Below are 18099 nucleotides of genomic sequence, written 5' to 3' on the forward strand. Positions count from 1 at the left end.
GCAGAAGCTTTAGGGCTTTGTCTTGGTTTTGAATTTGACATTTCATATTTGATTTTTTTATAAGCCCCGGGACTACAAATGGAAGATCTTTATTAAAAGTCAAAATTAGATAAGATACCTAATAGAATAGTTCATGGTTTAATCTCAATTCAATAGTCAATAATAGAAGGTATATTGCGAATAAAGTAATCAAAGGTAGGTAAACTGACACAATTTGACGTTCTGAATTTCAGTCCAGTATGATTCATCTATCTGACACAACCAAGACTCTCCTGGAGCAATCCCAGGAGAAAATCAGTGACTATATTATTCAATCCAGAGGCATTGTTAATCTAAAGGTAAGATTTTTGACAAAAGTAAGAAACTAGACTAGACTCTAGACCAGATAACTAACTAAAGCCTACATAATGGAAAAAAAATTACAATATTAAGGAAAATTCCGAGTCCTTTTACTTCTTATACGAGGCTCGTACTTACGAAAGCCTTAAATGTGAAAGAAAATTGAGTTTATATTGGAGAAAATAAATTGGTCCTGTAAATAACGATGTCACTTTAAAAAGGGAAAAAATAGCGGGTCATTTAACAAAATGAAATGAGTTTCTTTCTACCTACGTCTTACCCTACTATTCTCACCCGAAATTTCATCCAAAGGCTGATTAACTGCCTTTTTAAGAGACCCATTTCTTCAAATAAATTTGGAGAAGTCTATTTTCCTTATTTTTCTATAGTTAATAGTTATACCTAGTAGGGTAATTTTCTTTTCTGCTGTTAAGGCTCATAAATATTTGGTGTTAATATGTTCCAGGGGAAAGGTAATGTGGAAACTTACTGGCTCACCGGTAAAGAAATCAAATTGAGAGAAGATCCGATTGCGATGAGACTTGAAAGTCCACATTTGGAACTGGAAGAAAATGGCGATCATTTGCAAAGCGGAGGAGAGCTGACCTAATTTATTTAATACCTATACCATGTACATTATTGGTACTTCCATAATGTTGAAGAAATCTTACAGAGATAACTTCTGGCCTAAAAATCCTAATAAAAAAATCTAGAATTCTAGCCCACTAATAATAATGTAGATTTTAATAATAATAACTAAATTATTGTGTCTACGTATTGTTTTTACCGGAGAGATATAAAAAGGCTGATATTTTAGGTTGTTGTTGTTATTAAACCTCATTTTGTGACTATTTTTGTGGTCAAATTCTCAAATTATATTGAGGATAAAATTCCATACCTCGGCTGGGATTGAACGCCCTCCTGTTTACCAGGCGAGCGCCTTGACCACTACACCGAGGCAGGTTTCTATAGTTAATAGTTATAGCTAGTAGGGTAATTTTCTTTTCTGCTGTTAAGGCTCATCTTGGTGTTAATATGTTCCAGGGGAAAGGTAATGTGGAAACTTACTGGCTCACCGGTAAAGAAATCAAATTGAGAGAAGATCCGATTGCGATGAGACTTGAAAGTCCACATTTGGAACTGGAAGAAAATGGCGATCATTTGCAAAGCGGAGGAGAGCTGACTTAATTTATTTAATACCTATATAGCATTTACATTATTGGTACTTCCACATAATGAAGAAATCTTACAGAGAAAACTTCTGGCCTAAAAATCCTAATAAAAAATCTAGAATTCTAGCCCACTAATAATAATGTAGATTTTAAAAATAATTAATAAATTATTGTGTCTACGTATTGTTTTTACCGGAGAGATATAAAAAGGCTGTTATTTTAGGTTGTTGTTATTAAACCTCATTTTGTGGCGATATATTCGGGTTTAAAGTTTCTCTTCGAAGTACAACTTTACAGTCTAGCCACGTACTTCTAAACTTTCAGGTTGCCTCACCTCTACAAAGAGTGGGGCAACCTCTCAACCAAAGAGTCTTTTCTAACACTTTTCATTAGCAGGTTCCAGGGAGTACGTAGGTATCTAGTGTAGATATAGTGCTCTCTAATGTGGACATAATAGCGATTCGGAGACACAAACACTGTCTATAATTTGGAGAGAAAAGTATCTAGTTTGGTTTTTGTTAAGTTTGAAGTATGCTAAGAGCAAATGGACTGGATACTGCTACCCGAACGTTTGAACCTGTGGGACACTTTTTAAGTGCTGCGATTGTTGGCATTCCTAGTCTTCCGGTTCTGTAGAAATCATGAAAAGAAAATTATGAATTTTGGTATCATAATTATTTTTCTTCGCAAGAATTAAATACCTATATGAAGTATATTTTGTGATGGTTTGAATGGAAGTTACCTAAGCCAAACAGATACATAAATCTGAGCTACGAGTAGTTTTAATTTAGGCGCATAAATTTTTACATAGAGTATCGATTTCTAAATTTTTCATGACATTATCAATTATTATTATAATTATAAGTATTATACGCGTATTTTTACACTGTTTATTGTATTTCAATCGTTTTTCTCTTATAATCATGATCATTTATTTACTTGTTTATTATTATACTCATTTTATCGTTTCCAATATCTAGGTACCTAGTTAATTAACTTTTTTGTCTACCTTCTTCCTGATATATTTTTTTTATGATTTCACCCAGAGGTCTTCCCTATTCTTGTCTTCATTAAAAAATTAACGTTTACCAGAGTGAATTAGTTCAAAAATAATAATGAAATTACTTACATACTTATAAGATATGCTATTAGGAAACGGGGATGCACATAAAAAATGTTATTATGATTTTTCATTTAACTTTCTTTTTTCTTTTCTTCCTCTAAAGTTTAACGTTAAAAATTAAATTACTCGGAGCTTTTAAAGTTAAAAAAATATATGTATAGATATATTAGAGATTAAAAAGTTTAATTGAAGGATTTACATAAAATGTTTAAGAGCTTTTTTTTCCAGTCGGAAACTTTTCGGTGCGATCTTTGGATTTTCTTACCAGAAAACTTGTTCAACCTCACCGTCTATTCTATTGTACAGTGTCAAAAGTCAATAGTTTCTTTTTGAGGGAGAGGCACGTAATTCGATATTTGAAATGAAAAGAAACACGTGTAAAATAAAATAATATATTATTTTTTTAATAGATAATTGATTTAAAGAACAATGACAAATAAATAAAGTGGTTAATAAAAAAATATAAAACAAATAAATAATATAAAATTAAAAATATTCCCTTTTTCACTCATTTTCTCTTTTATTTCTTCACTCTTCTCTTTGTACATACTCGTACTCCCTAAATAAATATAAACAAATTAAATAAATAAATAATGTACCTACCTACTATCACAGTTGCATAATAATTATAAAGTTACATATAAAAAATAAAATAAATACTTGTACCTAAATCTGACATAAATAACTTATTGCATAATATTAGGTATTTGCCAATAGAAGATCAATAAGTGAATTTTAAAAAATAAATAAATAATCCATAAAAAATCAATATTACAGTCATTTTGTAATCAATATTTGTCAGATCAATAGTTGTAGTTGCAAGGACAGGCATCAATGGTGTTGTTCTTGATCCAAGTTAGATATCTGTTGACACGGGCATAAACTCCTGGGTAGTTTTCTTGGGCACATCCTTCGCCCCAAGATACAACTCCTGAAAATAAAAGACATAAGCCTTTAGTATTGGAAACGGGATTTTTACAAAATACCTATTCCATAGTCTTACAAATAATTCAGTTACTTCCTCAAACACATAATAAAAAGAACTTTAATTTTGTCCACTCAGTATGTGCATGATCTTTCAGGCGTTTATTCCAAACACCCTGTATATATTTCCAAATTCAAACTCAAACCGATTTATTCTCATCTAAAAAATCTCCTCGTGTCAAATTGAAAAGTTCTGACCATTTTGTTTCGGACGAAACTTTGTCCACTGAAATTCAGACTTGTAAATTGAAAATGATTGTAAATAGAAGGAATTGCCTCCGAGGCTTGTGTGGAAAATCGTCCCAAACTCAAGGTCTGTGAAAAGCTCGTGTCATGTAGGGAACAAATCGAGATACATTGTTCTATCTAATGTTCTGAGGAATTCAGCAATAAATTATCTATCTCCAGAGTTTTGTCTTGTTTTCTCAAAAGCCTTCCCCGAGATAAAATAAAATAAGTTCCTATGTAGGTACCTAGGTTTCTGTCTACTCAAAATGCTGAGAGGGTGAGAACGAAAAATATGGCTATGGTCGAAAATGCTGAGAGGCTGTGAAGTTTTAAAATGTTTACACTATTGCCAATTGGCCATGGTCGATCGACATCCCGCGGACACTGTACTAGTCACCTAAGTATATAATATACATTGTACATACCTACCTATATGGGGAAATTCTAAAATAATTATAAATAGGTACTTGAAACTATCGTTACAGCACGTTACCATACGGAGGATAATTATTTATTGTTTATAGCTTAGGTTGGGTGGTAGAGAGCACTACTAATTTTATTGTTACCAGGACCAGACATATAATTAGGATACTTAATCTGTTTTAGAGTAGCATTAGTAAGTAAATAGAGCGAAAAAAATGGAGATAGAATGGATGAAAGTTTAGAATTAGGGTGCCTCTGGATATTCTTGACTAATTTCGAACAATAAGTACCTACTAAAATCAACTCAAATGTTCTTCGTTGCTCCAAATATTTTTTGGGTGGAAAAACTCCTTCATGAAAACCGTGCCACTAAAAAAAGGTAAGGTAATAGGTACACAAAAAGCCCCACTCCGAGGCTTAGTTGTAGGGCAAACAGCCCTAAAGTTCGGTTTAAACTTGTACAAATCTACCATAAAAGGCAACAAAAATGAAGGTAACTTACCAACAATATGATGAACGGTTTCATTAGCATAGTGGAGAGGACCACCGCTGTCTCCCTGGAAACAAAATAATCAAATATCACGAAATTGCTTAGATAGGTTGCTAAAAATATTATTAGTATGTGTAAAAAGGAGACATTCGGGTGAAAGAGATAGTTATTTCAATTAAATCCTTGGAACATAGATTATTCTCTGTATATATCTAGTGATAGATCGATTTCCAGAACTCTAGATTTCAGAACTCAACAATGACTAGCAGTCGCAATAATCCATTGCATGAAGATTTTATCCAGCATAAACCAAGATTATACTTGGATAACCCGTGGGACATTAAAATAATTATGTCCTATGTGTATATCTATGTAAAATCCTATATGATCTTTATCCTATGATCTTTATGCTGTCTCCCTGGAAACAAAATAATCAAATATCACGAAATTGCTTAGATAGGTTGCTAAAAATATTATTAGTATGTGTAAAAAGGAGATATTAGGGTGAAAGAGATAGTTATTTCAATTAAATCCCTGGAACATAGATTATTCTCTGTATATATCTAGTGATAGATCGATTTCCAGAACTCTAGATTTCAGAACTCAACAATGACTACCAGTCGCAATAATCCATTGCATAAGGATTTTATCCAGCATAAACCAAGCTTATACTTGGATAACCCGTGGGACATTAAAATATGTCCTATGTGTATATCTATGTAAAATCCTATATTCTTATCTTTATGGTAAAACTATGATCTTGCTTAACATCATTTGTAATCTTCATCCTTCTGACAGCTTGTTCTTGTTGTTGTAAGTTGAAAAAAAAAAAATCAAATTATAATGCTGTTTATGCTGTCATCTTTCTTATCTTTCCTTCTTCCTACCTCTCTTATCTCGTTGTATCACAATCTCTCTCTCTCTCTCTCTCTCTCTCTCTCTCTCTGCCCTTCCCTCTCTTTCATTTTCTTTTCCCGGCTCTCCTTCTAGCCTACTCTTTACATCTTCAAATTGTGGTTCATCAGGGTTAACCACACTTCCTGTCAAAATTTGAACACTCGTAAATAAATTCCCAGTCCAATTTTACGTCATCTTCTCATCACTTAATTAAGCAGTCCATTTTAAAGACAAAATACTACCTCTCAAGTACAACCTTCTTACGAAAACATCAATCCTGAACATCTAATTGACAAAATCTACTTCAATCTGACATGAAACTACACAAGTACCTACCTATTTTTGTTCTTAAATAAGAGAGCTACTTCCCGATTTATCCCTAAAATTTTGTCCTTATGGTAATTCAAGGACAATTCAGGCGATTTACTATGGAAATGTGCATGATAATATGATATTGTCCGTCTCCATTCTGTCATTGTTATGTAAATACTGGACACGTGCTTCGTCCCCTGTCCTACTGTCTCATCCACTTGTCCATTATCTCCTCTATTTACTAAACTCCTATCCCATCCATCTCCTCCTCCTTTTTTACTTCTCCTTCCCCTCCTCTCTGTTCACTGAATTCCCAAACCTTCCTACTCAATCTGTCTGCTCCATCCTCTCTTATGCTTCTCTTCCTCCTTACTTTTATAAGTCTTCCTTCTTTTCCTACCCTCTTCATTCCTTCTCAACGTTCTACTCTTTCTCTTTCTCCTTTACCTTCATCCCCTTCCTCCTTTTCTTCCGTCTCTTATATCTTCTTCTCTTCTCGTCTTCTCTTTCTCTTCTTCCTTTTTTCTCCTCAATCCCAATGAGAAATAAGTTAGTGTGGGGGAGAAAAGGTTGAAGGTTTTCTGGTGCGTTTACCATCTTTCAATACAAAAGGGAGAAAAATAGACGGTTAGGTTTCCAGAAGCGAATATTGATGGCGAAATTTTGCACCCGTTTTCATCTACTTTTTAAGACTTCTCCTTATCCTACTCCTCTTCTTTGTCCTCCTTCTTCTACTTCTCCTGTTTTTTCTTCTTGTCCTTTTCCTTTTCCCTCTCTACTCTATCTTACACCACCATGAACCCTTTTTTCTCCCTCCTACTATGTTCGCACAGAACTGATGGTAATATTTCCTCCTCTTCCTCATCTTTCTTCGTCCTTCTACATCCAGCTTTACGATGCTTCCTCCCTTCTCTAAAGTACTACCAGAACCCTTTTCCATCCCACCCCTTTACCAATCTTACCTCCCCTCCCTTTTCACGGAACCAATATTCCCTCCCCTCTGACCTTGCTCTTGAAAAATCCACCCAAAATAAAGTTTATTCAATTTGAACTGTCAAACAAAACAAATTTTCTCCTTCTCCTCCTTTTCTCCCGATTTTACCTCGTGTTCACACAATGGGTAGTGTTAGAAAGCATTATTGCTTTTCTTCGAGGGGGAAGTCGATTTTTAGTGACATATATTTTTTCCAGATGTACACTAAGAATGTTTAGACTCTACTTACACACTCCTTCTATTCCGTATAAACTTGGTTATTTGATTCCCCTTATTAGGTAGGTAGTTTGAAGAAAAGGGCGTAGATACTAGCTGTTATTAACGACCTCCTTTAATGTCTTTTTCTTCCTGATCAATCTGATCATATAGGTATGAACAAAGCTTGCCGCATTGCATATTCGTAAATAACTACTAGGCATTCACAAAAAAAAAAAAAATGTTTTGGTTCTCGTTGTCGATTTTCTTTTTTAAATTTTCCAGATTTTATTATCATATAAGTATGTGATTCCTCAACTTTCTAGGTAAGTACCTACCAAATACCCACCAATGCGCCTAAAAATTATTATTGAAACCCAGTTTATGTCTCTCTATAAAAAGTTCAGCAAAATAAAATTACTGAAAACATCCAAACGTTTTTAGCACCCAGTACAAAACAGAATGGTTACATAGTAAGCGATCATTATAATATGGGTTAACTTGGGTGTAATTATCTATGAATGTGTTCTCAAACTCCAGCAAATATGGTTTTCCACTCAGACCTCAGAAGGATAATTTCCCTCAAAGGAGAACAAGGGATGGCGATCGGGGATGTGATACGCTTAACGCTAAGAAAATGGTGAATCTTAGGGGGGTTCTTCAAGGAAGTACATTGGAATTATAGGGGTGTAACAGGGGACAGCGGCTGGGCGTGTGATACGCTCAGAACATGGCGAAACTTGGGGCGTTCATCAAGGAAGTAGATTGGGCCCAAAAGGGTACAAGAAGGATCGAAGTTAGAACCAAAGTTGTGCGTTAAGAAAACGACAAAATATATGGCGTTCTTCACAGATCTACATTTGGGAACGGAAGTGTGCGAGGTAAAACTTGGTGGGTTCTTCAAGGAACTAGATTAGGACCACAATAATAGTAGTAGCCTACTGCTGGAGTAAAGGGACTTTTCAGTCCTATACGAGCAGTATAAATAAACACTATTATTATTATTATTTCCTCCTCTACCTCATCTTTCTTCGTCCTTCTACATCCAGCTTTACGATGCTTCCTCCCTCCTCTAAAGTACTACCAGAACCCTTTTCCATCCCACCCCTTTACCCATCTTACCTCCCCTCCCTTTTCACGGAACCAATATTCCCTCCCCTCTGATCTTGCTCTTGAAAGATCCACCCAAAATAAAGTTTATTCAATTTGAACTGTCAAACAAAACAAATTTTCTCCTTCTCCTCCTTTTCTCCCGATTTTACCTCGTGTTCACACAATGGGTAGTGTTAGAAAGCATTATTGCTTTTCTTCGAGGGGGAAGTCGATTTTTAGTGACATATATTTTTTCCAGATGTACACTAAGAATGTTTAGACTCTACTCCTGATTTTGCCAAGGGTTCATTTTTTTCTTCTTTCATTTCTTCGAGTTATTTGCTGTAAAGCTGAAGAGAGCCAAAGTGCCTATAGCGCTCAAATCAACAGTAAAAGCAAAGGTGACTATATTCTGAAAAATCATACACTCGGACCCTTTTCTCACTCACCTGGCAAGAGTCCTTCTCTCCCTTAGGATATCCAGCACACAACATGTTAGGTGTGATTCGGTTCTCATAAGCAGTCTTCTTGCACTCAGCGTTGGACAATATGGGTACCTCTACTTCGAGGAGGGTGTCCGATGTGGAGCCCCCCTGTTTTTGGACCCCCCAGCCGGTCACGATTCCTGTCTTGTTGGAGAAGCTCTTGCCTGAAACATTGAAAAACAGGAGTGGAAATTTAGTTCGATTCAATTTGATTCTGGATACCATTCAGTCCGACAGTCCGATTATGTGGAAATGATAACAATTGACCTCCCAGCATCGGAATTCTGTGGCTATTTTGGTGGTGAAAATTTTCTCAAAAACCTCTGTTAGTAGGTAGTTGATTACCGTCCATTACAGTGTTTATACATAAATATTGTCAAATAATACCATATTATCAACCAACATTCCATATTAACTATTAAAAAAATCTCAAAAGTATAACACCATTCCATAAAAAATAGAACCGTTTTATCCTTACTTTCCCTGTTCCCTATTTTACATTACAGTTTCCCCTACCTTATCATTCCCTTCAAACACTTTCCCTACTTTGTCGTTATCTTGCACACTCAAATTTTCCAATCACGTAAAAGGGAAAAGCTGGAAAAAAGGGAGAGAACAAAAGACAGGAAACCGAAACCTTGGATACATTAACCGAGTTTAAAACCCTACTTCTTTCTCCACTAACACTAGATTCTTTCTCCACTAACACTGACTTTTTTCTCCACTAACACTGAATTCGTTCTCAACTAACACTGACTTCTTTCTCCACTAACACTGACTTCTGTCTCCACTAACACTAGATTCTTTCTCCACTAACACTAGATTCTTTCTCCACTAACACTGACTTCTTTCTCCACTAACACTGACTTCTTTCTCCACTAACACTAGATTCTTTCTCCACTAACACGGACTTCTTTCTCCACTAACACGGACTTCTTTCTACACTAACACTAGATTCTTTCTTCACTAACACTGACTTTTTTCTTCAATATCACTTACCTCTTTCTCCACTAACACTTACTTATTTCTCCAATAGCACTGACTTCTTTCTCTACCTGCGGTTCATTTTTCCTCCACTAATACTGACTTATTTCTCCACTAACACTGAATTTTACATAGGAAGGAAATAAATAAAAACCAATCTCGTCCCTCATTTGAAAAGTTTTTAGCCTCCTGACTTGAGCCCTGTGACCCAGATGTAATTAGATGAGCATCATCCAGCATTTTCATGAATATTTTATCGTATATTACTGCAATTCCTACAGAATAATACTATTCCTACTTCCTATTCCTACTCTGTAGGTGCAATCGGAGATGTCATTTCACCATCCTCAATTCTCAAGTGAGGGGAAAAAAACTCGTATTAGAAACTTATTAATCAAAAGGTGTTATTCATTGGTATACCAGTTCATTCTAATCAAAAGGTGTTCGTTCCATGCCATCGTGCTTCGGGCTGCACGTTCCAAGTTCCATAAAACCTACAAATGTGTATAACTCCACGGAGAGTAGTTATTTTTTTGGTGTGTTATTATTTTTCATAACAAAAATATATAAATATATAACAATACTTCAATCATCAATACACATCAAGCCAGCTCCATCATCAAAAGCATAAGGCTTAACAATCTGCCTTGTTCCTCTTAATCTTAATGAGACGTAGTTATTAGTGAACTTTATTGCAAAATGAAGTTATTCCGCTCAGAATAGACATTGCACTCATTATCATACAAGAAATTCCTGTAAAGCCTGGTCCAAAAGATACATATAAGATTTTAAGAGTAGATCGAAGAATAAATAGATCGGAAAGCCCGCTACAATGGAACCCATGTACCTAATAAGGTCAAAGGATTTTGGTGGAAAGATGATGAAGAAGAAACAATAAAGAAAAGATCATAGTGGCTCGTCCTTCGAAGTGTACACTCGGCTTTCAATTCATAAAATCGATATTTGCTGACACACATGCAATTTTAAACATCAGAGAAAACACAATTAACACAATATGATGGGATAATTATTGTAACAGACCCCTTCCTAACACGTTTAACTGACCCGTCATAACATGCCATTGTGTTGTACCTTCAAACCAAACCCATCAAATAGTGGCTCGTCCTTCGAAGTGTACACTCGGCTTTCAATTCATAAAATCGATATTTGCTGACACACATGCAATTTTAAACATCAGAGACAACACAATTAACACAATATGATGGGATAATTATTGTAACAGACCCCTTCCTAACACGTTTAACTGACCCATCATAACATGCCATTGTGTTGTACCTTCAAACCAAACCCATCAACGGCGCTGTCGTGATTTTAGTTTTATTCGATTATGCTAACGACATGAATATTTCAAAAATTAAAACACAGAATACTGGGTGACGGACAGACGAACTGAATAGAGTCCGAGAATCGAGATTTTTGTTATTCAGTGAAAAATCTGTAAAAACAACTCGAAGTTAATCGATGTTTGTTTGATCTTTGTAATTCTACGCGTTGCACAGGTAAGTACTTATGGCAAATTGCTTGGGTTTAATTCCAAGTTTCCTAAAGAAAAATTGAGCTCGAAGTTAATCGATGTTTGTTTGATCTTTGTAATTCTACGCGTTGCACAGGTAAGTACTTATGGCAAATTGCTTGGGTTTAATTCCGAGTTTTCTAAAGAAAAATTGACTACTTGAAATATCGGATGAGTGTCCAAAGAGGATATAAAGTATAACCATATGAGTGACAAACTTACGAGCTAATCCTCTCTAACCCTGTAGATAGTGTACATTTTTAGTTAAATTTTAAATTTTCGAAAATAATTTTATACATTGGCTTTTTCTCTTTGAACATGTTGCATAAATTTCATACATGTGGGGAAAAAACAAGATAATAACATTTTGAAATTCAGAATTCAGGGATAAATTGAATTTCGTTATTAGATTTGGCAAATGCATTTGACACTCTAGTTTAGGATCAACATAATGAATTAAAACAAGGGCCACCAATGTCACCATAATGACATGGGATGCTATTTGCTATCATATCCTCTGGGTACGTGAGGGTTCACAGAATGAAGACAATCATATTTTATATTTTAGTGAAAAATAGTTATGCTACTACTAACACCACAATTGCATTTGATTTTTTTTTTATTATTATTATTTTTACTAAGCTTTTACTTGTTATTTTGCCGTTTCCTTTTGGAGATGTTTTCTGTGCCCACGACAAAATCAAGAGAAATGCCCACGCATTGTAACACGGTAACCTTTTGATTAAATTATACCTAAGTTTATTTTTGTCCTAATTTATAGCTAAAGACATGGTTACTATGTATGGATTTTTTACGTTCATCGTGTGTTGGAATTGTCAGATAAATGTCTTCAATTCGACCCTATCATTTCATTAGTTTGTAGCTCGTATAATTTGGATAGGATAATATTATTTTGATTGAGAAATGAGAACTTCCATTTGAACGCCCTCTCAGTTACTGGGTCTCCTGAACATCCTAGAATTTCAATATTGCAGTCAGGTTTGTTCTTTTCGTGTTGAAAATGTTGAAATCAAATGCTCTGCCTATCACTACATTACTTATTTACTTGTGGAGCAGGCACGAATATAAAATGTCGATTCCCGCCCCGGAGTGATTTTATCCTAAACAGGTAAGGTTCGTTCTGGGAATGACCGGCTTTCTCCTGTCTTGTCTTCCTTCTTTCTTCGCTTGCGGCACGATAAGGCCTTAGCAGTTACAGTTCCCTCTATATAAAAAAAAAAGAGATTTGTAGGATGTTGACAGAATAGGAAGGAAATAAATAAAAACCAATCTCGTCCCTCATTTGAAAAGTTTTTGGCCTCCTGACTTGGGCCCTGTGACCCAGATGTAATTAGATGAGCATCATCCAGCATTTTCATGAATATTTTATCGTATATTACAATTCCTACAGAATAATACTATTCCTACTTCCTATTCCTACTCCGTAGGTGCAATCGGAGATGTTATTTCACCATCCTCAATTCTCAAGTGAGGGAAAAAAAACTCGTATTAGAAACTTATTAATCAAAAGGTGTTATTCATTGGTATACCAGTTCATTCCAATCAAAAGGTGTTCGTTCCATGCCATCGTGCTTTGGGCTGCACGTTCCAAGTTCCATAAAACCTACAAATGTGTAGGTACCTATAACTCCACGGAGAGTAGTTATTAGTGAACTTTATTGCAAAATGAAGTTATTCCGCTCCGAATAGACATTAAACTCATTTTTATACAAGAAATTCGTGTAAAGCCTGGTCCCAAAGATACATATGAGATTTTAAGAGTAGATCGAACAATAGATCGGAAAGTTTGGCCCGCTACAATGGAACCCATGTACCTACCTAATAAGGTCAAAGGATTTTGGTGGAAAGATGATGAAGAAGAAACAATAAAGAAAAGATCATAATATATAGTGGCTCGTCCTTCGAAGTGTACACTCGGCTTTCAATTCATAAAATCGATATTTGCTGACACACATGCAATTTTAAACATCAGAGACAACACAATTAACACAATATGATGGGATAATTATTGTAACAGACCCCTTCCTAACACGTTTAACTGACCCATCATAACATGCCATTGTGTTGTACCTTCAAACCAAACCCATCAAAGGCGCTGTCGTGATTTTAGTTTTATTCGATTATGCTAACGACATGAATATTTCAAAAATTAAAACACAGGAACTCTAGAATACTGGGTGACGGACAGACGAAGTGAATTTTGTGCTGTAGCCCCTGTGTTTGGTGATCCATTTGACTTTGCGATCAATGTGGTCAGATTCGTTGAGTGTGGATCTGTCGTGCTCCAGGAAGCGGACTGTGATGTGCTTCTTGTCAAACCTGGAAATATAGGAATTTGGCATAATTAGTAGGTATGGTATAGGTACATCGTCTCAAAGTGGTCAGTTATTCAATATTGCCTGACCAAAACCAAACTGTAGGCTTGAAGACGCTGCTCATTGCGAACACCCATTACAGAAGTTAAAGTAGGCCAAATAGGGTATACAGAAGCTACACCATTGTAAATTTACCTGAAGTGCAATTTTTTTATTATTTTTTTTCTCATCTTTCCTTACTCGCAGCGCTGGCAACAGAAAATAGAAAATCTGGAAATTCTGAAAAACTGAAAAAAAAAAAAAAAAAAAAAAAAATCAAAAAAAAAAAAAAAAAAAAAAAAAAAAAATGAAAAATGAAGGAAAAGAAGAAAAAATTGCCCTGAGCACTTATTTCTTCATTAATCAGGAGGAGAGAGAAAGAAAAGAGGGAGATAGAGAAATTCTCACACAGTGGTGATTTCCTTTCCGTAAAAATCACAATTATCTGAGCAATTAGGAATCTCGTGGATTTTAACATGTTTATCCTTAGGGAGAGTTGTTTTCTTTAAACAGAAAGGAAGGAAGAACAGATTGTCAACATATAATTATGATTGACGATCAAAACAAGAACCACCTTGACGCAAACACAAATGGAGCTTAGGGTCCTTGAGAGATGTTTACAGAATGTTATCAAAAAGATCGATCAACTTTGAGAGACAATCTACATAAAGTTAAGAAAAAAGCAACTTACATCTTGGAGAATTACATATTTACCTATGTACGTACATGATTGTAACAAAATTAAAAGAAACCATCTTTTGCAGAATACACTTCATTAATTTGTACATAGCCGTCACTAATACATAACTACTTATGTTTTGAGTTCCACAATTCACGTCATGGCCTATCGCACTGATATCAAAAATTTGGTACGTTTTAGTGAATATTGTTTTAAATAAACTAAGCTAATAATACTTTTATCTACCTACTTATGTACCTGTGATACGCTGTGTATTCAATTTTAATATTTAAAATATTCGCTCAATCATGAGCTCTGTTTATACATGAGTAATTTGTTTTAAATGTTAACCCTTTCAATTCATTTATATCATTTTGGTTAGCACTTTTGCAATCCCTGACATCTAATATTTAAAATATTCGCTCAATCATGAGCTCTGTTTATACATGAGTAATTTGTTTTAAATGTTAACCCTTTCAATTCATTTATATCTTTTTGGTTAGCACTTTTGCAATCCCTGCCATCTGTGGACATGTGGACAAACTACACAATAATAGAACTGATAATACTTCAATTATTGACATTTTCATAAATGGTATTCAGTAAGTACTTCAATATGTTGTCAATAAGTTTGAGACCTAAATATCAATATGTGTGCTTCCAATATGCATTGATCAAACACTTATTGATCCTCTTGGGAGTCTTGGGACTACTTTGACATTGGTTAGTTCATAAGTAGATAGTAAAATAAATGTGGAAGAAAGAAAACTACCATTTTGAAATTTTGATAAATGCTTAGTTACACAATAATGATAAAATTTAAGGCAACTGTATCCTTATTTAATTATTCTTACAGCTCTCTCAAGCTCACCCTCAGTAAACAAGATTTCATTGAAGAAACAAACCTCGCCACTGAGCATAATGTCTGAGGTAATAAAACCAAATGAAGATAAATAAACAGACGTATCCGTGGATGATAATAATATTTCCTTAGCCTTATCTACTGTGCAATCCACAATAAAGGATAAACTTTACTGTCGAAAACAAAAAGGCACAGTTTTTATGAGACTAGAGGCATATTACATGATGAAGCTGATGCCGATGCCGTCACAAATAAAGACATTCATATATTATGATTTGTTTGTACCGAGCTTACTTTATGCACTATCACTGAGTTTTATCAATGAATCGAAAGATTTGAAAATACAAATACTACCTAAAAAAATAAAAAATAAAACACTCTCATTGTACAACCTTTTAAGATAAATGAAAATAATGAACTTACTTGTAAGCAGGCATATTGAACGAGGAACACCGCCAACACTACGAAATACTTCTGAGCCATTTTGTACACTTTTGACTTTAGCTGTTAGGTCTTTCACGAGATGTTATTGGATGCACTTTAGAAGTTGAAAAGACAACGTTAACAATCAGATGACTTCACCAAAGTAATTCAAACCTAGGACGAGATTGTTCTTTTATAATTAGGAACAGCAGATCATCTGGAAAAACTGGGGGATTAATCGGAAAATGGGTGACATTGAAAATTGGCAAAAACTCGGGAGGATTTATTACACGTCCAGTAGAATGCTAAGGTTAGTGGGTCAACACAATGAGGGATGCCTGAGACAGTTCCGTCCCAGAGGACTTCTGGAGATTTACCGTCAGTCATTACAAAAACTTTTCAAACAACACTATCGAGAAAGGGAATTGAATGAATTGGAGGGATTTCAAGCCAAAGAAAGTTAACTAAAAAACAGAAGATAGAGCTGCAGTTGATTCCTCAAAATTCCCAAATTCTGACATAAACAAGCGTCAGAAATGAACCAAATAATAACAAAGTTACCCCCATTAAAACTGAATTTAACGAAATGAAGTCTATGTTTTATAAGCTATTGAATAACAGAGAATACAAACACTGTGCACTCAAGGTACCTCCACTGAATGCTATGTACTGTGGATAGATGGAGAGGATAATAATTGGCTCAAGTGTTTGATATGATGAAGTGTAATGTAGACTTGGAGGAACATGTCAGTGCAATAGTCCTAAACTAAAATGCACTCAAGGTACCTCCACTGAATGCTATGTACTGTGGATAGATGGAGAGGATAATAATTGGCTCAAGTGTTTGATATGATGAAGTGCAATGTAGACTTGGAGGAACATGTCAGTGCAATAGTCCTAAACTAAAGACAGTTCCGTCCCAGAGGACTTCTGGAGATTTACCGTCAGTCATTACAAAAACTTTTCAAACAACACTATCGAGAAAGGGAATTGAATAAATTGGAGGAATTTTATTTCAAGCCAAAGAAAGTTAACTAAAAAATAGAAGATAGAGTTGCAGTTGATTCCTCAAATTCCCAAATTCTGACATAAACAAGCGTCAGAAATGAAAAATGAACCAAACAATAACAAAGTTACCCCCATTAAAACTGAACTTAACGAAATGAAGTCTATGTTTTATAAACTATTGAATAACAGAGAATACAAACACTAAGAGGACACACATTAGGAAAATTTGTGAGAACCGAACAGGCTAAAGGTACAGAGGACAAGGCCGGAACGTTTAGAAAATGATAAGAACGTACCTGATGATAAGTTTGAATCCGATGGAAAATACCAGGGAAGAGGTCAGGAATTTAGTTTGGAAGGACTTGGTAAATAGGTAATACTGTGCTACACTCCGCAAACACGGACACCTCTTGACAACAAAAAGCTAATAAATATTACAAAAATAGAATGAGGCTTACCAAATGATTATGTTTAGTTTGGAAGGACTTGGTAAATAGGTAATACTGTGCTACACTCCGCAAACACGGACACCTCTTGACAACAAAAAGCTAATAAATACCACAAAAATAGAATGAGGCTTACCAAATGATTATATGCTTTACGCTCTGAAGCCTTTGAACAGCGTGAAGAGGTTTTCCTCCACTTTGGTGTTTGCCTCGTGAAGAAAAGTTCCGCCATAGCTTTGATCAGGTATGGCCTAGACCTTCTTGAATCAGGTGAGGTTAAAAGCCAATTTCAAAATTTCATCCCATCATTCCAAACATCTCAACATAAAGACAAGAACGTACGATGGATTGCCCTTTAATCTGATACCTCTGATGGTGACCCAAATACCCAAACCTCTAGTTTGAAATGGAATTGACTGAACTTGACTTACTGATGGACGCAATGAGCAGCTGTCAGCACATAGAGGTTGTTGATTAGAGTGGCGCCACAGTAGAATCTTTTCTTGTACATGAGAAGTGCCATCCAGGGATATTGGTGAACATAGGTGACTTGGCCGCCCACAATTCGCGTCTTCTTGTTGACTGCCCCGCAAGCTGTAACCAAGTTTCCAAGTTAATTATTAGATTTCTTAGATAGATACCTCCAACAATCCCCTGGACACACAAAGGAAACTCCTGCACGTAAGGGTGCCAACTTGGTCATCATCACATCTAAGTACCAAATGTGATCTCTACTAATATTTGAAGAAGATTCTGTAAAACTTTAAACTTTACCACTGTACTCATTCCTCGAAAATTCGGTCCAACTCATTCATATACTGAGCAAAGCCACAAACTTACTGCAAGGGCCACACTTTTCCAGATCCACAGGTTTGACCGGCTCAGGTGGGGTGCTCTCTTCCTGGTTGGTTACAAATCCAGATATGAGCTCCTGAAACCAACTGGTGTAGTCTTGGAACCCATGTGGAGCAGCCACTGGCATCGGACCAGGTACCACCGAAATACCATCGTCCAGGACCTCTGGAACCTCATCATGTTGAACGTCATCCAGAGG

General features: G+C 35.4%; 2 protein-coding genes across 2 annotated transcripts; one reads left to right on the forward strand and one right to left on the reverse strand.

The window, feature by feature from the left end:
• Window positions 1-235: 235 nt before the first annotated feature.
• Window positions 236-1173, forward strand: LOC113467738 (receptor-type guanylate cyclase gcy-25-like). Its single transcript, XM_026824103.1, has 2 exons — window positions 236-338; window positions 806-1173. Exons 1-2 carry the CDS (start codon window positions 240-242, stop codon window positions 947-949), a joined length of 243 nt encoding a protein of 80 aa, XP_026679904.1. The 5' UTR covers window positions 236-239; the 3' UTR covers window positions 950-1173.
• Window positions 1174-3414: 2241 nt separating this feature from the next.
• Window positions 3415-18099, reverse strand: LOC103509902 (trypsin-1-like). Its single transcript, XM_017444352.2, has 6 exons — window positions 17886-18099; window positions 17477-17639; window positions 13480-13592; window positions 8699-8898; window positions 4772-4826; window positions 3415-3565 (listed from the first exon to the last, which is right to left on the reverse strand). Exons 1-6 carry the CDS (start codon window positions 18025-18027, stop codon window positions 3438-3440), a joined length of 801 nt encoding a protein of 266 aa, XP_017299841.1. The 5' UTR covers window positions 18028-18099; the 3' UTR covers window positions 3415-3437.

This window comes from Diaphorina citri, unplaced genomic scaffold (genome assembly GCF_000475195.1).
Source record: "Diaphorina citri unplaced genomic scaffold, Diaci psyllid genome assembly version 1.1 scaffold542, whole genome shotgun sequence".
NCBI classification, from domain to species: domain Eukaryota; kingdom Metazoa; phylum Arthropoda; class Insecta; order Hemiptera; family Psyllidae; genus Diaphorina; species Diaphorina citri.